This window comes from Brugia malayi, assembly GCF_000002995.4.
Source record: "Brugia malayi strain FR3 genome assembly, contig: Bm_v4_ChrX_scaffold_001, whole genome shotgun sequence".
Classification (NCBI taxonomy): Eukaryota; Metazoa; Nematoda; class Chromadorea; order Rhabditida; family Onchocercidae; genus Brugia; species Brugia malayi.
In genome coordinates this window covers 5,912,900-5,934,548 of record NW_025062479.1, presented here as the reverse complement: position 1 = coordinate 5,934,548, position 21,649 = coordinate 5,912,900, and the positions used below count along the sequence as shown (strand labels likewise).

The window sequence follows — 21,649 nt, the reverse complement described above, 5'->3', positions numbered from 1 at the left end:
AAAGTGCCTGTCAGACCATATTAATGGATGGAACTCAATTTCATATCAGTTAGAACAACACAGTAAACCGGAATTGTGTCAAATGTCTCCAGTTTATAACATGTCTCAGGTTCCTGTCAGCCTTTCTATTTACTAGAGGAATATCGCCAATTAACCATTCACTTTTAATGTAAAGCTGAATGGTACTGAAAAACGGACTAGCTTTCAAAAAATGAAATGACAAAGAAGCGGCCCACGTCGAAAATCGTTCTTTATTCATTGCTTCTCTCAATTTCGAAAAATTAGTTCTTTGATGAAAAAAATGATCAGGCTTTCTAATGAGAAAAGGAGTAGTTAGTTGATCGTGACGATCGTTCCAAACTATTGCTGAATGTTATAATCCGCCTTTGGCACGAAGTGCACATGGAGTCCGCCCTCGATGACACCCACAACTGAAATATAAACATCAGTGAATATCCATTGATTATCCACGTAATTACCAATATTTACTGTAAAATTTCCACTCATTCTGTCCTTTTTCTGTTCTTGTTAAACTCTTTTATTCAACCATCCGGTAAGCATTACTGGACAAGGTCCTTGTACTTCCCCATACATTTTTTTTTCAAATTATTAAAATAAATCACGATGAAAGACCTTCATATTTATCTAACCATATTTTTTTTCAAATGCTTCCAAAAAAAGCATATTTCCGAAACTTTTTGGAGCAGTTATTCAAATAAAAGATTTCTTTTCAAGTTAAAGGCTGTTATACCAAAATTAACTTTTGAGAATTGGACCCTTCCATTTGTACTGACCCATCAGCAAACATATCACCTTTTTACAAATCATTTTCGATTAACTTCGATTAACCTGTTTGCTTTGGCAATGCTTTCTTATGTATGTTGATGCAGGAGAAAGCAGCTCGGTCGGCATTGTCCATGTGGAAGCCATGAAAATTTGTTTCATGTATTTAGAATTCTCGATTTAAATTGCAGTTTAATCAGGTAAAGCGATCTTATCACATATCATGATCAACTTAACGAGCAAAAATGCTTTTATTCGTGTTTTCACACAGAATCAGTTTCATTCTATTCTTTTATAACATTACACAGCACTGATTATCAGCAGTTTCGTGATTAAACCAATTCAATAAAAAAAGTAGATGAAATGCTTACATAGTACAAATGAACAAGCAAGCAAGCATCATAAGAATATGAAATAATAAAAAGCCGCAAATATAAATTCTATTTAAAGTCTCTTGCGATATACTTTATATACTTTACTTTGACTGCGGCGAGAGAATGTAAGCTTTTCAGCAAATGTTATTTTTAAAGTAAGGAAAATTTGAAAACTTTCGAAAAATAGAACAGCCGATATTTTCTGTAAATACAGCTCTTCGAATAGATTTAATATTTGTTACGGAAAAGTTTCTGTTACGAATTTTGTAGAGATATATAAACAAACACCAGCATGCATCCGATTCACTGCAACACTTGTGATACGAGAGATATTGAGTTTATTTCAATCTGATTTAAAATTTTACAAATCCCATCACTTAAATATATATTTCATAGTAAATGTCCGTTAGAATTAAGGAATCGAAAAGCAATGAAGTTGTAAGCACAAAGAGTTTTTATTGTTCAATGCAGTTTCAAGAGAAAAGTTTAAGACTTCAAAATGCCTTAAAAGTTCTATTTCGAAAAAATTGTAAATATACTTGATTTGTTTATAAATTTTCATCAATAGAAATTCATTGTCGTATTGACCCTGCTGGGCCAATAGAGTAAGTGGAAAATACCACAGTCATCAAATTTTGTATCTTAAAAAGGAAATAACCAAAAATTAGAAGCCGAATTTGAATAATGATGCGATCAGGACTTCGTCATCCCCTGTTTTCCATGAAAGGATGAATTTAATATATGTTATTTTTGGTAAATCATGTTTATAGCATTTTATTCATTGAAAGACTAACAACAGGACAATACCTTAAACTCATTGGTCTTATTACTGCGACCTTTAAATGAATAATCCCTTTAAAAAGTTAGATCTTTATTAAAAATCAAAAAGTTGAAGTTGAAAATGACACTAGAAGGGAAAATCAGTCAATGTGTCTTAACTAGATTCATTTCCTTGCAGGCACTATTGGTGAGTAGTGATCTTTGACGCCTTCTTTGTTGAAGCCTTCAAATGCAAAATTAATGGTAGACCATTGGCATTCTTTAAAAACTTAGTTGAACATTTGGCCATGAACGATTATCTGTTTTTTAAATTGTTTTTAACCTGTCATCCTATTTCATACTGTCCTTTTTCGCAAAAAATAATTTATTATTATCACTACTAACAATTCCAAAAAACTTGCAAAATTTCTCTTTTTAGTTTCTTTCCCTTACTCTTACAAAAATTTGCTTTTTCAATTTAACTAGATCAAGCAAAGCCAGTGATTACGGAAAGAATATTCACAGGATATACTGTTTAATATAATCAATATACTGGTATAATTATTCGTTCACCAAACTTCATGCACCTCGTACATATTATTATTTAAAAAGAATACAGCTTCAAATTTAATCTAAAGAACATTGTTGCAGAGAACAGTTATATAGATCCTAAAATTTATGAGAAAGAGATGGCTTTAATGTCAGATTAATGCATTTCATAGTTGAAAGTGACAGAAATGAATGAATCAAATAAGGGGAGATGTGCAATTGTGACTCTTCCTATCTTATATAATAGTTTTATCGGTGGAATTAGAGGATAGCCTAGAATAGGAAGGAGAAATCTATCCCAGCTTTACCACGCTTATCTTTTTTTCCATCAAATCATGACTCACTGCTGTTTGATTGGGCAGCTACAGAAATAGCAGATTCATACAACACATAATTGTGCATGTTCTGGAACCGTTTGATGGGATGTGAATGTATGTGCCAAATTAGCAGCTTGGAATAAATTTAACCGAAATTGATGTTTTAAGCACGAATGAACTCACCATAACCGTCCGTTGCAGTATCGGTAGTAAACTGAGCATTTCTTTCTGTCCATTACAGCAGCAGGTTCATTCACGCGAATAATTGCCTTATGCTTTTTATTGTGATACTTAAAGAAAAAGAAACTCATAACCCATCCGATCAATCCACTCTTGAATGGTCTGATATCACTTGTTATACTCGATATTATTTGGGAAAGATATTCAGCTGTATCGCTAAAGTCTAAATATAATGCTTATATAATACTAAATCTGGTCATACTTTTCACTCTAAAAACGAATCTGGCATCATAAATCAAGATACATGTATCACTAAGCGGCAGTCATATTGTATAATTCGATTCTTGCGTATCTTGTTGAAATTGTTCTGATATGGTGGTCAAGGGGTTGTAATCCCCGATTGAATCCATTGAAACAGTTCCAACGTGCAAAAACTCGTTCACGACAACTTTTAAATTACTAGATTGCATGTTGCTAATGAAAAAGCTTAATTAATAACTGTGAATGGCACTTTCTATCAACGATGCCAGTCAGTAATTTCAAGAGCTAAACTAGTAGCACACTTCATATTTCAATATATTGTAGAAGACGTCAACCGAAAGGCGAAAGCAAAAGGTGAGGGCAATAGCAGAAAAGAGTTACTAAAGTGTGGCAAATGTAAATATTTGATTTAGAACGTTGGCTCTTTTGACATTTAATATAGTTTGTATTTCAAATTAATCCTTTTTTTAACTGTAAGAGTTAAATTTCAGTTTCAACTGGAGTATACTAAAAAGCTATGAAGGACAGGAGCATTTTGGAACTTTCAACCGCTCAATATTCAACAATTCATTTCAATTGTTTTGCTTCCTGTAATCCATTGGGAGTAAATTCTGAAATACTCGAAAAGTAGAACTAAACTGATGCATTTGATGGATTGACGATTTGGTTTGGAAGTTGGCAATTGAATTCAGTACGCCTCTCAAGAAGAATGAATATATGTGTATGGATCTATGTCTGTCCGTATCCATCCTTTCTGCTCATCTTCAATGACAGATCTGAATGAGATTCTCGGCAATTTTTGGTGTTTCGGAAATTGAAATGCAGTGCTGCACTGAGAAATGATCCCAGCGGTCACATTTTGTGTCTTTGTTAGTTCGTTGATGTACTCATGGGATTCACGGTTCTGAGAAGAGATCCAGAAACTGGCGAAGACAACGATGATAACCACAACTTAGCTTATTAGCCAGATATCTATCCCCATACTCTACTATTGATATCTTTGTCCCACAATCAGGGATGCCCCACAATCAATATGCTTTATTTAACTTCTCGTAAATTCGCAACCATGTGAATTACAAGAGATTTTTAATTTTAGAAGAAATAGATTGTTTGTCTTTTATAAAGCAGTTTTAAATTCATTTTTAAGAGACAGTTTCGGTACGGCTAAAATTTGCAACATTTCTATTCAGTAATTCATTGAATGGCATTACAGTGTAAGGCACTACATTAAGTGATCTTAATGCACAAAAAAAAACTGATCATGCAAATATTTATAACCACCATGTGTAGTCGGAATCTATTAAACTAGATTTTTAATAACGCTATTGTCTCGTCAATAATTAAAAAACTTTGTAGCACAATTAAGAAATTAGAAATCCCTTCATAAATAAGTTAAACAATTTATCCAGTCAGCAAATGCTATTGTTTTTATAATAAACTACTGGTTAAAATGACACGACAGTCATATTGCATTGCCTGTGTTTAGCCAGATCTAGCAATTGTACTGTTCAGTGCCAATTCCAGCACTTAACATGAATTTTCGACTTCTTCAGCTCTACTTAACTTCTGTTTAACCTCACTCTTTACGGTTACCACACACCTTTATGGTATAACCAGTGATTACAGTGATAACTCGGAGATGTTCGAATAAGTGGATCATCGTTGATTACCAGAAAACTGGTGTCAAATGTAAATGTTTTCATGCTGCGCTGTAGTCATCCTGTTTCTTTAAACGGATTGAACCCAGGTAAAAAGAAAAGGCAAGAAGAGACGGAATGAAATCAGAATCCTTTTCGAAAACAAGTCTTGTGTGAATCATCGAAACGGTGAATAAGAAGCAAAGGAAATAGGAGAAGGAAAGAGCGACGGATAATGTTCGCTGCAAAACCAATAAATGAGAGGCAGAATGATTGTAATTAAGGCCGTTCTGAGATACTGCATTGGCAGGAAGTTCCTTTTTGTTAAAGCTTACTCTTCACTTTCGAAACCGGAACTGATTTCATGTATGTGAAACGAAACACGCGCATCTGGTAGTGATTTAATGTCAATGGCAGTGAAGATGATATTTTGTGTGCGTTGATTGGCCAGTTGTTGAATTTCTGAATTTTGGCTGTGAATTGCATCTAAACAGGCCGCATTGTTAGCTCGTTTCCGGCTTAGATTTTACAATTCGTAAAAATTTGAGGCTCAGAATATGATAGTCTGCAGGGACTTCCGGGATAGTTTAGAATACAAACGATAGTTTAAAATTTGTCCAATACACTATTCAATTTTAAACTTATTTATCCATACAAATTTTGAGTCTCTGGTTACCACAGATCACCATGGTTTCCTGCGCTGAACATTAGACAGCAGAAGGGAATTTTGCAAAATAAACTGCTCGAGGTTGTTGTGTTTCAAAATATAGCATTAATCAATTCATATTTAACTCTGTAAACGAATATCCAAATCGCTTTTTATAATTACAGTACAAGCAAACCACATGTAACTGGAGTTGAAACAACAGACAAGACCTCGGAACTACAGTATTTTACCGCAAAACAAAATTTGTCATGTTCAGTTATGTTCTGGTTTTGTCAGCTGATAACTTGGTTATTACGATTATTAAAATATAGCTGAGTATTACAAGAATATTTATGTAAACTTATTCTGTTAAAACTAACACAGTGATACGACCCGGTGTTTTCAAAAAACCCTCCCATAATTGTTTATGTTACTTCCTTACCCTCATAAATCATGAAAATTAAATCCCAATGACGACGGAAACTGGCACACCACTTACTGTCAGGTTCAACCAGTCTTTGGATTCTCCCCCCCCCCCCCCCCTAAAAATCTGAGCAGAGCCTACTTTGAGCTTCCCACCCCATACTTCACCAACAGACCACATATCCAAAGCAGTGTAAGTAGACTGCAAAGAAAGGGTCACTATGAAAATAATCCTATTGTTTTGGAAAGATTGATATTCTTAATAGGACGATAAGGAGATGGTGGTGATAGCAGTCATCTGTCGTATCGGACTATATACTACTACATTTTAACAAGATCCACTTTCCGCATGGGCAAATAGTTCTCTTAGCACTAGTCGGGCCCAGTCTATATTTCGCGGTTAATCACTCTCCGCTTCGTTCTTATGCCGCACGTGTTGTGGGTTGTATTTCGGATGATGGGTTGGTACGGATTTATTTGTTAGTCTTGATTGATATATGTTTTAAAAAGTTGATTTATTATTCCATTAGGAGTGGTATAGCCTGGATTACTGAAAGGAAAATGAGCGAAGATCAGACAGTTAGACAACAAGGGCCCAAACCTGCTGGCAGGTATCTTTCTATATGTTTCTTTAATAAATTAACTTAAGGTTTCTTTTATTGGCGGCTTTTTATCCTTTAAACTAGATCTCTCTGATATATACTCTATCATTCACTATAAGTATGAAAGACTTCACTTATCAGTAATGCACTGACAACTGGAATTCAGTACTGTTGGAAGTACTACTACCCAAGATAAATTAGTTTGGATATTCATAAAATTATTGATGATGTGTAAGAAATATGAAGTATCTCATTTAATTATTAAGTTTCACCAAGCATTGCATTTCTGAGAACCACTTTTAATGTTTTTTATTGTTGTTATGACAGGTTGTACGTGAAAGCAGTATTTGTTGGCTATAAACGTTCGCAACGAAATCAGCGTGAACATACATCACTTCTAAAACTGGAAGGAGTTTACAACAAGCAGGATGCCCAGTGGTTTGTTTCTCTCTGCACTCACAGTATCTTTATTTTATGACATGAAATTACTGTAATTCCCTTCCGTGTGTTCCGCTGGAACCAAACTTGGATATTTTGTTGCACTGCAGGGAATGTAATAACTGGGTAATGTAAACACTAGATGCAGCTTTTTCTTTATCGAGAATTACTTTTATTGAATGACAAGAGAGCTTCGCTTTTGTTGTTATAGTATCGTGACTTTGTTATTCTTATGTAATTTAATAAATCTTCGTTTAGAATCCGGTAGAGGTTTAGGATCTCTAATTGGAAGCTGATCTTAAATAGTAAATCCAAAATTTTGGCCATTTCAGCAATTGTTCTGGAGTATTATTTTCAGGTATGTTGGAAAAAGGGTTCTCTATGTTTATAAAGCACATAAAAAAACAAGAGTGCATGGAAAAACACCAAGTCGCGTACGAGCAATCTGGGGTAGAATAACTCGAGTACATGGCAATGCAGGTACAGTGAAAGCAAAATTCCGAAGAAATCTCCCACCACAAGCGATGGGCAAGCGTGTGCGCGTGGTAAGGCTTAGAGGATTTTTAAAAGCTGCTGTTTCTGGTCAGTATAGAACCAGTATTGTTTCGCAAGAATGTTCTGTGATTATCAAATGTGCAAGTTTTGAAATGTCAGGTGCTTGACGTATAGCCAGAGCTATAATACTACCGAATCATTTGAAACAAGTTTATTCGTCGTTGGAAGCAAATATTTTTTTCAGTGTTAGCACTGACTTCATTTTTTCCATTTTCTCACTTTATCCTATAATTATTTTTAGATGCTGTATCCTTCAAATATTTGAAAAAGAGCTGAAGAAGCATAAACTCAATTTTGATTGCTGTTATTTCCTGTTCAGTTATCAGAAAAAATAAATTTTTGATTTTTGACTCTCTGGATTACATATTACCGTTGCACATACATATATTATTTTGTTTCTAATCAGGTGGATTTTATTCCTTTTTTGATTCTTACACAGAAACGTATATGTTTATCTCTGTGGTACAAATCCCTGCACTTTGTTCTATAAGATTTACAAAAAGTTTCGTTGATCGTTCATGCGATTAGGAAATTAGTCTGATAGAGGCTGTTCGTTCTTTATTATTTTACAAATTACCATGGTCTTATAGATAGATTTATCGCCTGGGTTTTCAGTTCAGGCTTAAGCGAACTAGATACGAAGTGTATATTTGATAGAGTATGGCTCCAGTGCAAAGAACGACTAGAAATCGACCAGTTAGTTTAAGCGCCCATCACCATCATTCTGGCGCGATGATGAGTCGCCATCAAGTTCGTTCGTAATATTTCTGTGTTGGGAAATTAGGCGTTTAATAATTACTTTTTTGATGTGATTTTTCAAGGATGGGAGGATGGGCGTCATAGGATTTGCTGTACAGTATTGGTGTAGAAATGTTTGTTAGTATCACAAAGAAACATTATTATACCTGCATATACATTCCAAACTATTTTATAGGATGGCTTCACCGAATTTTGTTCGGTTTGCGAAGATACTGTAATATGTTTGTCATTGTTTGCAGTTAATGCTCGTTCAACATTATAACACGTCTGAAATCAGTTGTTGTGTCAAATACACAATTTTTGGGTTTAACGTTTTGTTCTGGATTATTGGTTTTGCGCTTCTCGCAGTTGGTGTTTGGGCTCATTTTGAGAAGAACAGTGCATATTCTCATCTGAATAAGGCATCAAGATTTTATCTTGATCCAGCTATATTTCTTATTTTTGCTGGTAGGAAATAGGTTTCCTTCAATGCATTGTTTTAGATTTTGTGCTACCGTTTCACAAACTTTAGTTTCAGTGTTTTTATTTCCTGTCAAGATGCTGAAAAATAAGCCGGTTTTGTTGGATCTGTCAAACTCTATACCAAAACTCATTAAATAAAAGACATAAAAAAAACCGCTAGCATCTCTTCCTTTTTGCCATTAAAGTTCTTATTTCAGTTATGCAGTTATTAAATAAGTTCTGTCGAAGATTTAAAATATTTCAGGTGGTCTCATATTCTTAATCGGTTTCAGTGGTTGTGTTGGGGCCTTAAGAGAAAATACATGTTTTTTGGCTTTATACTCAACGATTATCGGTCTTCTTTTATTGGCTGAGATGGCTTTAATTGTTTTGGTGTTTGCTTCTAAAGACTGGATCACTCAAGAATTTTTTACAAGATTGGATGACACGGTATATTTAACGCAGTCGTTTGTATTTTTTGTGCTTAATTATTGTAACGTTAGCTGCCCTTCAGTTAACAAAAAAGTACAACTGTGAAGAAGTTGGTTCTTAGAAGTCATGTTCTTTTTTTTTTTTATTATTATTTTATTTTTATTACTAATCCAATACTTTTTTAGCTGTTCTAAACTAATAAGAATTACATCGAAATTCGTAAGGCTTAGTAATGAATTTCATATATAATGTTACATCTATTTCGTGTCGCTGTAATGAATAAGATTTAATGAGCATTTAGATGAGTTTACAAACTATAATATTCTTATTCCAGTTAGAGAATATTCATACATTCTTTCTAGATATAAGAACATTAGATTAGACTAAGCGTGGAAGTTTGCCAGTAAATTTCAGGTTATAATGTATCGAGATGATCCAGATCTGCAAGCCCTCATTGACTGGGTGCAAATCTATTTCAAATGTTGTGGTATGAGATCACCAAATGATTGGGACATGAATATATATTTCAATAAATCATCACAACAATTTTCGTCACCTGAAGCTGGTGGCGTACCGTATTCGTGCTGTAAAAAGATGCGTGGTTTAGATGGTGGTCCCATTAATTTCTTTTGTGGCCATGGTGCTAGACTTTTCAAAGAGGTAATTTGTATATTTTCTTAGGTTTTCAAATAGTCCGAAAATTTCCGCCTTTCAGTGTTATAATATTTATTTAGAAGCTAGAAGTTAACTAATATAATCAGTGTGAGAAGAACTGTTAACTAGTGCAGTTTTTTAAAATTTTGATGTATTATGTGTTCTGATTATAAGTATGTATCTGTATGCAGGGTTTAAGTGACACGATACATAGTGAAGGATGTACACCGAAAATTGAAAATTACTTGTCACAGAATATGACTTACGTTGCCATTGCAGTGGTTCTTGTCGCAGTTATTCAAGTAAGTTTCGTGTTTCTTGATTTTGTCGAAGAGATGAGTGAATTAAATCAAATAATTTACAGTTAATGTGATAAATCCGTCGGAGATTTGCTTTCTCTTGTCTGCACATCACAAATACAAACCTATTGCACTGTTTAAATCTAGGGGAAGATTTTTGCCTCTTTCTTTGCATATAATATTCGTTGATTTTGTAGTCAGATTTTGCAATACCTCTTTAGATTCTGGGTATACTGTTTGCTCAAAATCTTCGTAGCGATATCTTTGCACAACGTGCAAGGTGGTATACCGGTAGATGAAATCAAAAGCGAATAATACATTTGACATGAAATGTCCAAAATATGTTAATGGTTGTGATTTATCATAAGCTTCTGACAAAGTGATATTGTTAATGTTTGTCAGTGTTTGGTTTTTTGTTTACATTCTGTTGTCACGCTGAGCTTAGCATTAAAATATAAAAGCTTAGCATTAAATCGTTGTTTTCTTTCTTCCTAGATTTGGTAGCTTTTACTGTCTTACATTCCTTACTCCTTTCATACTTATTGGTAAAATTTATGCAGTCGATTCAAAAAAAGTTTTCTCGACCTTATATTCCAAAGCATATGTAACTAGGGTCAGTGTTGATTTATTTGTTATGCAGAAAAACAAGTCTTGGTGAGTTATCAGTAGTAGCATAAAATTAGTTCAACACTCTATATTTGTAAAAGTACATATGTTAAATCATTTCATACCGTATTCTGTGGGTATTACTTTTTAGATATTACTTTTTAAATAGTTTATCGATTGAGAGCTGTACAAGCGTTAGTTAATATCGGAGCAGATAGCACAGATTTAAAAAATGCAGTCTTCTAACAAAATTCTGTTGAATATGCATGCGTGATATTCATTCACGAAATATTTCGTTTATCAAGATTCATATCATCGAGATTTGAGTTTATTTTTGTTCGTGTGTTTATTGTTGAAAATAATTAGTCGCCGTTTTCTTCACCACATATATATTCAAGCAGGACATCCTGTCGAATTACTACAGTTTTTTTTTTACATTTATGTAACATTTTGCCATTGCATGCTATTATATAATATGTACATTGTTTTAACGCTGACTTTCAATAAATTTGGCTGCGTTTATTCTGTGTCCAAGCATATTTCAGGTGTCTGTCAGTCAAAAGAACGATATTTCGAAAAGTTTGTCGTTCTCTGTTGTAACGTATACAGTCCTAAAAGTTCGAACATTGACTTTTGAGAATGATAACAGTGCTAGTTAACATATCTGCTCAAGATGAAGTCGCATAAGCCTTATATGAAGTCCATTTCACTCTGAAAATCAACCTCCGCAAGGTAGTATGTTTTTTACATTTCGACGATTTAAATGGGTAAGTACCGTGAGTAAATGAAGGCTTTCCAAGCTAAGCATTACACATCACACAACTTTTAGTGTTTAGGTAAGGACTGCCTAATGTATTGAGGGTCTTTATGAATTCTTTTTGAAGAGCGAAATATATAGTTAGTCTGGAATGTAATACCGTCGGTTTAGATAAATACTTTCTGATTTATTGTTGATTCGAGTCAAGACTATGCATCATAAACAAATTAGAAATCCTTGATGTAAGTGCAATTCAAAGTATCTAAGAACGGTTTTTTAATTTATGGTTTTGGAACGTCATTTAAGAAAGGAAGACCAGTGAAGCAAAAGAGGAGCACGTAATTCCCCACCATTTTTAGGGAGTTTGTTTTTTAGAGTAAAAAAGTATAAATGATAAATGACAGTTTCGAAATGTCATTGGACTTCAAGAATCCATTCTTTGTGAATCTTTGACCCTTATGCTTCATATTATTTCCATTGATATCTGTACACCAAGATTACAATTCTAGTTGTATTCATGGGTTCGATTTCTCTCGCTCGATTAAAATAATGTACGAATTGCTATTTCAGTTTTGCCTTTTTGGATGTCGTTTTCAGGCTCATAGTGCGATTGTAAGTTTGAAAGCAGTTAATTAAATCCCTCATTTATAAGTGGCAGAAAACGGAATGACCATTGGTGATGTTAACGTTTATCCAGTACATGATTTTTATCAAGAAAGAAAGGAAGAGCGCATTAGAAAGGTATATTCGCTTTAATGTTTGCAAATTTTCTTTAATTAGCGAGGTAATTGTATGAGTATTTAATTTTCAAAATCAAATCAAATATTGATTATTGTAAAATATTTAGCTTCTGATGCTTACTGCTGAAGAACGCGCAGAATTACCTTTCCGAAGGATTTCTGCACTTACATTTATTGTTATTATGCTCATATTTGGCTTACCATTATGGTGGCAAACAACTTCAACATACCGAGTACCATTTCGTACTTTTCCTCCTAACCAGCAAATCACCTTGCCAGTACGTTTTTTGAGTTTATATGTTTTCCACCTTTTTACAAATTTTAGTAGTACCTTTACTTTAGACTCATTTCATTCGAAAATCTTTTGTTTAGTAAAATCAATATGAGACAGTTGTTCTCAAAAGCGTTAATATGTTGTAACACAGGTTTATATATCAATAGCTAGCTCATATTCATCTATGAAATCTCATGTTGACCGTGCAATTGGTCTACTTCTGAATGAACTTTCTAAGCTTCCAAAAATCGATCAACTGCGCTTCATATTTAGGTTGAATCACGAAGATATGGTTTGTTTTGTTTTTTTTGTGTTATTTACTTTACAGCTGTATTCGTTGCTTTAAATTCATAAATGTTTTAATCTGTTTGTTAGGTAGATTTATTCAGGATGCTTTGGGATTCGTTTCAACAATTAATACGGAGAAGAGTGATTTGTTTGGAGTGCATATTGCAATAATTAATGAGACAGTATGGCCATATTCTGGATATACAACCTATTTCGATGACCAGTGGTCGTTTATCCTTAACCATCAAGATGAATCGAAGGTTGCGCAACGTATGTTTGCAGCCATAACAGATGTTCTTTTGGATACCGGTCATCTTTCAGCAATTGTAAAACGTGATCTGAGGCAGCGAATACTATCGTCGGAAGTTGTTACTTTATCATCAAGTCAGCAGGTTAACTTTTATATCATGGTTTCTGTCCGTTTTAAATTCGAATTAAATTGTGCATTTAAGTGGGAAGTAAATGTATGTTGTTACTAATGAAGGAAATGCTAGACAAGCTATATATATAACTTATATAACCTATATATATAACCTCCATAAAATTTTTTTGGTAGAAATTTTAGTTGTTTTCTATTGCATGTTTCCTTGTCCTATTTCTGCAGAAACGCTTGATTTGGGATTCAGTCGCTTTAAGTGCTCGATATATTGTGCAAGTAATATTCTTACACGCTGGTTATAATGAGAGCAACGAATATTATTCAGCGGAGAATATTATTTTGCATGCACGTCGATTTGCCACAAAATTGGCCGAAGTGTCAGACTTGGTTATCAGTTCAGAACATCTCTGGGATTTTGACTTGACCGCATGGCTAAAAAAAAATATGCAAGAAAGAAATAGCATTCGAATGGATGACATATCACAAATAGTTACTGCTGTAAGAAATTTTGCTAATTCATCAAAATCGAAAGATTATTTGCAGGTCTAGAAATTTTTGTAACTTTCATAATCAAAAAGTGTTTTGACTTTTTTTTTGGTGTAATGTTGGTGCTATGATTTATAGATCGAACAGGAGACCAGTACTGTTGAGTCATCTGTTCCAGTTATGAAATTAGTAGTACTGGATGCACCTCATCCAATTACTCTTCTTGATTACATGGTATATATTTTTTTATTTTGCATTTTTCAGGCAGTTCTTATCGGGATTGATCTCTAAACGTTTTGCTTAGTGCAACATATTTGACACAGTTCTCCAACTTGTTATGAAAATGACTATATCCATTAAAGCCTTTTAACCGTCTATTTTTGTACTCTCCATTCATGCTGATGTTCGATTTTACTTTTTTTGTTTATTTAAATCACTGCTGAAAAGAGGACAGTCCTATAACCATTTTCATAAAAAGTAGGAACTTTTTTTTTCTTACAGCTTTATAAAAGAATAATTACTGAGGATCTATAATCCTGCAGCGGAAATATATTTGACCTGAGACAAGATGGTTTGCACTTTTTAATCATAAGCTTATTAGGGATAGGGTTTTTTGCAAATCTTTTCGACAAACTGATAATGAAAAATAAGGTTAAGTTTTTCAGGGTGATGAGAGCAATGGTGTGATTGTAGCTTCCTGGGGCGCTTTACTTTCCTATGGTGGCGAAAAACGCTTAGCTCTCAATCAATCAGTGGTTGCTGCTATGCGTGTTCTTTTTGGCCTTGATACAGACTTACCAGTATCATTTGATCGATTATCATTACCAGTGGCAAAATGGGAAATTAAACGCATTAAATTACGGTCATTTATCGATTGTTCGATAAGTGGGATCTCGTCAATTGCTGCGATTCACAAATTAATCTCACAGATTGATAACATTGTCATAAATGAAGAGATATGTTACAAATGATTTTTTCCGGAATGAAATGATTATATTCTTAAAAAATTAGACTATTTTTTAAAAGTGTTCTTCAAACGGTCTTGTGCTGAAGGGGAATAATCAAAGAAGACAGCAGCTTTATTCTGCACTTTAGCCCATTTCTTCGCACAAGAGCAAACCAAAAATGTTGAACTACTTGGTCAAAGTTTATCGTTATTTTTTATTATGTCAGTAGCTTTGATACAAATAATTATAATAAACTTTTAGGTGGCAAGTAAAACTAATCTGGCGGTTGAGCTTATTTCTCAAGTTCTTACAACAGTTGAGAAAACCGGCCACATTGAAGTTGCATCGGTTGCTAAAGGTCGAGCATTGGCTGAAAGTGCTTTGAATGACAAAAGTTTGCTCTCGTTGTTGTACTTCCCGAATGATCAGAAATTTGCAATCTATCTGCCATTATTCTTACCAACGCTTTTACCGTTATTTGGTTCACTTTTGGCTTTAAGTAGATACTGGATGGGTAAAGATAGGTTTTGCATTCAGAAAAGCTTAGTCAACTAAACTTTTCAATCGTTACCGTTGACTCAGTGCAAAATTTCTACAAAATTTCTACTTCTAATTTGCATGCCCAATGCATTCCAGTTCTCATCATCCCTTCATACTTTGGAAGTAACGGAATTTGTATTCTAAATTGGTTATCATGTGAAAAAATTCCCTTGTTTTTTGTGACCAAGAGAAATGAATTTTGAAAGTAATAAATGAAATAGTGTTCATTCGTTTTTTTTTTTTTTTTTTGCTATTCCTTCAAGAGGTGAAAAGATAAAATAAGTAGTTGGTGATACATTAATAGCTGGTGTAAAATTTAGAAAGGATGTAGATTTAATTTGAAAATAGTTCGAAAGTAGTTAAGTTTTCATAGTTAAGCTAGTCAGGTCGGTTTATAGTAGCTCCCTCTGCCTTTTTTCGTTCCTGCCAGGAAGATTAGGTGATGCTCTTCAGTGTTAAAGCGACTAACTTTCGCTAGCTGTAGATATTATTTAGAAGTTTTATAAAGGGTTTCACTTTGAGCGGTTGAGTGGATTTTAATATCCAACTTATTTAGTTGAAATTACAGAATGAATATGGCTTTTCAGTAAAGATTCTTCATATCAAACAGGTAGATGCAAAATATTGGAGAGCAATTTAGATAGGTTAGTAATTTCCGTATGTATATATCTATTTCCTATATTTCTTAATGCGTGAACATTTCGTTGTGTTTCTTGTAGGTTTTAGCTCACAAATTTGAAAATTTCATTCATTCAATAGAGAGCAGTCAGATCAACATAAGCATTAAAAATAAGAATTTTCAAGATCCCAAATTCTGTTCCATATATCGGTAGTCTTGTTATATTTATCAGTATTGGGATGGTTCTCTTTTTTTCACGACTGATTACACATTTTTTTACAGTATCCGTAAAAGAGGAATTGTTCCTTACTATCCTAACAACAGCAACCGAATTTTCTTCAAAATAGTTAGATTGGTTCTTGCACTTTGCAACGAGGATGACAACTCATTATTGATGATTGTCCTGACAGTCAAGGCTACATCTGCGTTTTATGTTCAAGGAAGCATTAGTGGTTTCGTGAGCTAGGAAAAGTCTCTCTACCCACCAACTTAAATTGCTTAACATGTATATACTTGTGACACTATTTCTCTTCCAAGCAAATAACCATTTGAATAGATGATGTAATGCTGTTTGTTAGTAGTTATATTAAGGGAGATCTTCCAATACTTTATTTGCTATTGTACGTTCCGTCATCCACCTGAATTTTCCGGATCTTTTTCTTTTAACTGCATAATAAATAATGGTCAGGAAGTTTTTGGTGAAGCAGATTTACTTGGTCTAAGCGAGTATTTGAAATTAAAATTGAAAAAGTCCATTCTCAAGGTTTTTTTTTTTTTTTAAAACACCAGTTCTTCTTATCCAGGGATTTAGAATGGAGCCTGTTCTAATGACTTATTTTGGAGAATAGGTTGGACTTCGTTTAGCTGGGCTCTTAGTCAGTCTGACTTGGCTGTAAAAGTTATGTTTCGTTTATATTGTTAATATATTCCTAAGATTCTTCATTTTTACTGAAGTTTTTTTTCAATAAGTTTCCTGGACGTTTACAGTAACCCTTAAAAGGAACTAATGTGTCGGAAGTCGTATTTTGAAGATCCGGATTTCTAAATAAAAGTTCAGTCTCCAAATGAAAAGCCTGGTTTCCCTTTTGTAAGGAAAGAAAAGAAGCCCATATCATATAAGACCCAGGATTTAAAGCAATGTTTCCGGAGTGCGTCAACTTTTTGGTTTAGAAAGTTTGCAGTTCGACTCACTGTAGGCTGGATCGGTGGGTTGAGTTTCTTGGTTCTTTGTGCTTCCTTTCTGGAACTGGCTCCAATGTATTAAGCCGTGGATCATACCTAGCGGTTTTCGTGAAACTGAAATGTGTAAAAAAAGGTTTAGTTCAAACCATGTCACTGTCGAATGACCATCGACATCGCTGTTGTCAATGGATCAACTTCTAACATTTTAAGGCAGTTAGCAGTTAGGCCATTCATTTGGTTTGAGACGTTTCAGAGCAGTGGTCTACCGAGGAATACGGGTAAGTGAGCTGAATGGTTTGGCGGCATTCACCATGAACTTCCAGATCTGCGTCGGGTGTAGGGTTAGGTCATTTTCAGCTTGTATGGTTTGCTTTGACAATTTTTTTTTTTTGTCTTTTACAGGTTAGGAGGAAGCTGATGGAGCACTTAAGAAGAATGAGAAAATAGGCCTAGCTTTCTTATCTTTAGTGGCAGTTATCGCTTTGTTGAATTGATTACTTGCAGCTGCTCCATCTTATCACTTTGTCTTTTTTCTACGATACTGGAGAGTTACTCACCGTTTATTATTACTAATTTTTAGGCATCATATCTCTTGAAAACTTCCATGAGATTGAGGAGACAAATTTTCTGTTGATTACTTCTACTTCCAGTCGAGCGTTACCCATCGTGGGCCAAAGTCAGCTTTTTGAAATGTTTTAGATATGTGAGAAATTGCGAAAAAAAGGCTTTGCTAAGATTTTTGTTTTAAACAGTTCAGTTAATACCTTGTTTCGTTTTGCAATTTTAACATCCGGAACTTCAGTTTTCAATAATTTAGAAAAATGAAGAAATCAGAGATGAAGAACTTGAAAATAACATTTTTTTTCAACAGCTTATTCTTTGGTGAAGCAGCAAAAATTTCTCTACTCAGTAAATCAGTTGGCTTAAAATGCGTACTACTGACACTGATCTCTTTTCCTCCAATACTTTTTTTGCTGTTGTCCGTTCCGTCATCCATTAGCATTTTCCGAACCTTTTTGTTTTAGCTCTATCATGAATAATGGTCAGGAAGTTTCTGGTGAAGCACATTTGCTTGATCCAAGCGAGTATTTGAAATTAAAACCGAAAAAGTCCATTCTCAAGGTTCTTTTTTTTTTTAAAAATACCTGCTGCTACGGTATAATGCATCGGTATTTGGATATACATCGTGTCTGTTTCCACTTCTTGGTTTCATTTTTAAAACCGATTTGTTCTTAAAATTCCTTTGGTCATTTAACATTGTGGGATGGAGATGGTTTTTCTCGTATACGATTTTCAAAATTATATTTTTTGCAAAGCAGCCATCAGCGGAAGAAAGCAAGCGTATTGCTGAAGATCGAGCCCACTTCGATGAAATGAACATTATCGCAACGCATCATCCAATTGATAAAGAATATGGGTTTGTAATTTTTTCTTGTTCTCGACAGTTTCGAAAGAGAAATAAGATCTTGTTCCTGAATGTTTTACTTGTATTTAGTTAATTTATTAGAAATACACCAGCTTTTTTGGTCTCTTAAAAATTATCAGAATATCACATTTCCATCAAAACAAATAGTGTTAACAGCAGGTTATGTGTATCACCAAAGAATAAGGTGCTAAGATTGCTATTTTGAACAGTACTCATGTTCTAATCTTGTTCGCTGTGGTATAGTACTGCTTGCTTAATGCTTATTATTTGAGTTTTTCAAATTTTTTCAGAATTTTTCAGATGCTTGCTAAATCCAATGTGTGTTATCATTTCTTTTCAGATTTATTCTCTCTAGTCGTGGTTTTTCGAACATCCTATAAATCATAGTTTAGTGCTGGAAAATGTGCTTTTTACTAATACATTTTTAGTGTCATCTTCCAGATTGAAACTGTTTAGGTTTTTTGATTTATTGACCGTCTTTCGTTGCATGTTTTAGGCATATGAAGATTGAAGAACCGAAGACTCCATATCATGGATATAGCGATAGCGAAGATGATACAGACAATCACGTTACAAAGGCACCTCGCCGAGTTTCTTTGGTTGGAGTTGATCCAGTGAAATTAGCTGAAAGCATTGAAGCTGGCACATCTATTCCGCCAACTTGTCTCGGAAAAATTTTACCAGATGATGAGAGCGAGGTTGAACTTACTCCTGAGCAGATTGGTATGTTGATTTCTTGTTGTTATTAACCGTTTGTCAGTTGTGTTCTGTCATCATTCTGGATAAAATGGATTGTCTTTGAAAGCTTTACTTATGACAGTTATGGTTAAATTCTGGATCTCATTAGAACAGTAAAGAATTTGCCGTGTTTGCTGTTAATTCTTTACTGTTATTCTTTAATTCAAGATTCTCGAGCAACAACACTCTCGAATTTTTGTTCAAGTTCCAGAAACGTTGATTACAAATGGTATTTAAATTGAAGCGTAGTTCTTTTCTAGTGGTTACTGTGAGAGAGATGTCTGGTTCAGTCTTTGAAGGTATATTTTGAAATAAAATGAGTGCAGCTTTTGTTTATAATTTTGTTTCGCTTTCAGCCCATAAGTGTGAATTCGAAAAAAAGAGAAGGATGCATTACAACGAAGGTGCCGCATTGTTACGAGCAAAAGAACTGTTAGCAAAGGATGAAGAAAGCATGGAATAGATTTGTTATTCGGAAACCTGTTCAATTTTTCTCAGAATTTCTCCGGAAATATCCTTATGCAGTTGGCTGATGTTTTCTGATTTTGATGTTTGCACTTTGTTAATTCATTGTTTTAATTCAAGAATTTGCTTTAAAGTTTTTGATATCTCCTCGGTTGCATTTTAAATTTTAAGGAGCAGAAATTCAAAAAAAAAAAAAAAAAAAAAAAGAAATCGAAGCAAATTGGAATTAAGGAGAAATATTAAAGGAAATTCGTGTCCTGATTTTTATTTAACTTTTTTATATGATTTTATTTGCTAGTGGTCAAGTGCGTCTATTCTTTAGTGAATTTGTTGGCACATCACCTAATCTTATTTGCAGCTGTGTCATTCTTTACCGTTTATGTCAGATTCGTTAGTAATTGATACGTTGTTCAAATATCAGATGAACTTTATTGGTCAGCTAAGTCAACTGCAGTTGGATTATTTCATAGTGAAGATTCAGTAATTGTCAAGGAGAAAGTCGGTTTTGCATACTGATCATAATTAAACTACAATGATAATTGTAGTTCTTTGGATAATTCATAAGTTCCTCAGGGTAATTCCGTCCGTTTCTTTTCTTTCGTATAAATAGACGTTTAGCATATATTTGGTCGGTACGATGTAGTAAACTCAATACGTCGATTCATATATGTATGATAAAAATGTAAGCAGTGCTGTTTTTTTTTTTTTTTTTTTTTTTTTTTTTTCGCCGGGTTCTGTTTCATCACGTAAGAATATCAGTTCTTATTTTTAGCAGTGTCTGATAATTATAAAGGTTTCTTTTTTGCTTGGCAAGTTTTTAGACTTCGTGCATCACCTTAACTCTAATAGCTTAGGGATTCATCTGTCACAAGAGAAATTTTCTAACTGGATGAAATTCCTGAGAACTCACTATTATGTATCAAGATAGTCAAGCTCTATTGTTTTACCTCAGTGTCTTTTTCCGGTGCTATTTAATTTACAAATTTACAACTAGAAGGCTGTGTATCTTGAGGTGGGCATAGGTTATCTGATGTTGATTTCGTTAAAGCTATGGTCGTTGGTATTTATACGCGTCGCACGTATATTGTTTACCCAAGACAACAGAAGTAGCAACCGGGGTATCCACTGTTTATATCAATGAATTATTGTGTTTGTTCAGATGATTAACACTTATTGTGTTATTCGGTAGTTGTACTTTATGCGGATTGGACAGAAGAGTTTTTAAACAAAATCAATTGAAGGTTGCCTTGAGATGGGGTTTGTTAAAGTATATATTTAATTAATACAATATAATGCAGAAATTCTGGCAAGAAATCTTCAGATCACGAGTTCTATGAAAGTTTCTTGCCTTGCTTTCTGGTGGAAGTTTGCTTCGCTTCGGGAATAATTTCCACACGTGCCGTTGAACGGTACGAATGTGGTGATTCTGCAATTCGTAAACTGTATATGGTGTATGGATAACAAAACTGATCAATGTATAATTCGGTTGCAATACAGTGCTGTCATTAAGATGCGATCGCAAAACCAGTTTCAGCAATGTTAAACTTCTATGGCATGCCGTATTTTGAAACGCTGTATTCAAACAATTTCCGAATATTTGACCTGATACAATCCTTGCATTTACGTGATCATTTCAGCGTTATCTCTATAAAAGATTGACTAAACCATCCAATACCAGTTAGCTTCCCACAATAAAAACTCTCATGGACAATTAACTAAATAATTCTCTGTACTAAAAATTTGTTTATTTCGTTCAAAGCAAAAATTTGGTGAACGAACTATTTGAACATTTTTTAGGTACTCTCAACCACTTCCCAAACTAAAGATAAATCGTCTTAAGTCATTCTCGTTCTGTATGCATAATCACTATTGAGCATCTCATGTAGTAGTACATGCCTTTCCATACCACCCAGGATGACTTGCAACTTTTACGGCAATTCAATGTATTTATGTAACTCCATTACCACAAACTGTTTATGGCACCTAAACAGAGTTAAAAACAACACTGTTTCCATACAAATATCCCGTATAGACAGGATCTAGCTACAAAAGTGAAAGTTGATTTACATTAGATAAAAAATGGTTTTGTTTGA

At 33.9% G+C, this 21,649-nt stretch overlaps 6 protein-coding genes across 6 annotated transcripts; 5 read left to right on the top strand and 1 right to left on the bottom strand.

Moving 5' to 3' along the window:
- Window positions 1-360: 360 nt before the first annotated feature.
- On the bottom strand, window positions 361-919 carry Bm1264 (Uncharacterized protein; the record flags this gene model as incomplete). The annotated part of the gene is made up of 2 exons (XM_043073792.1): window positions 361-431; window positions 850-919. The coding sequence occupies 2 exons, from the start codon at window positions 917-919 to the stop codon at window positions 361-363; spliced, it is 141 nt and encodes a 46-aa protein (XP_042929726.1).
- A 5,571-nt stretch (window positions 920-6,490) lies between these two features.
- On the top strand, window positions 6,491-7,789 carry Bma-rpl-33.2 (Uncharacterized protein; the record flags this gene model as incomplete). Its single annotated transcript, XM_001899183.2, has 4 exons — window positions 6,491-6,540; window positions 6,859-6,969; window positions 7,328-7,514; window positions 7,766-7,789. The coding sequence occupies 4 exons, from the start codon at window positions 6,491-6,493 to the stop codon at window positions 7,787-7,789; spliced, it is 372 nt and encodes a 123-aa protein (XP_001899218.1).
- A 395-nt stretch (window positions 7,790-8,184) lies between these two features.
- On the top strand, window positions 8,185-10,408 carry Bma-tsp-12 (Uncharacterized protein; the record flags this gene model as incomplete). Its single annotated transcript, XM_001899184.2, has 6 exons — window positions 8,185-8,274; window positions 8,523-8,730; window positions 8,990-9,174; window positions 9,571-9,816; window positions 10,002-10,112; window positions 10,331-10,408. The coding sequence occupies 6 exons, from the start codon at window positions 8,185-8,187 to the stop codon at window positions 10,406-10,408; spliced, it is 918 nt and encodes a 305-aa protein (XP_001899219.2).
- Window positions 10,409-12,138: 1,730 nt separating this feature from the next.
- Bma-hpo-5 (Uncharacterized protein) lies at window positions 12,139-14,610 on the top strand (the record flags this gene model as incomplete). Its single annotated transcript, XM_001899185.2, has 7 exons — window positions 12,139-12,213; window positions 12,320-12,490; window positions 12,638-12,778; window positions 12,876-13,166; window positions 13,379-13,651; window positions 13,778-13,873; window positions 14,305-14,610. 7 exons carry the CDS (start codon window positions 12,139-12,141, stop codon window positions 14,608-14,610), a joined length of 1,353 nt encoding a protein of 450 aa, XP_001899220.2.
- Window positions 14,611-17,959: 3,349 nt separating this feature from the next.
- On the top strand, window positions 17,960-19,554 carry Bma-szy-2 (Uncharacterized protein; the record flags this gene model as incomplete). The annotated part of the gene is made up of 4 exons (XM_001899186.2): window positions 17,960-18,049; window positions 18,247-18,344; window positions 18,850-19,076; window positions 19,448-19,554. The coding sequence occupies 4 exons, from the start codon at window positions 17,960-17,962 to the stop codon at window positions 19,552-19,554; spliced, it is 522 nt and encodes a 173-aa protein (XP_001899221.1).
- A 1,032-nt stretch (window positions 19,555-20,586) lies between these two features.
- Bm13432 (Uncharacterized protein) lies at window positions 20,587-21,017 on the top strand (the record flags this gene model as incomplete). Its single annotated transcript, XM_043073791.1, has 2 exons — window positions 20,587-20,674; window positions 20,878-21,017. 2 exons carry the CDS (start codon window positions 20,587-20,589, stop codon window positions 21,015-21,017), a joined length of 228 nt encoding a protein of 75 aa, XP_042929725.1.
- Between the last annotated feature and the right edge of the window lie 632 nt (window positions 21,018-21,649).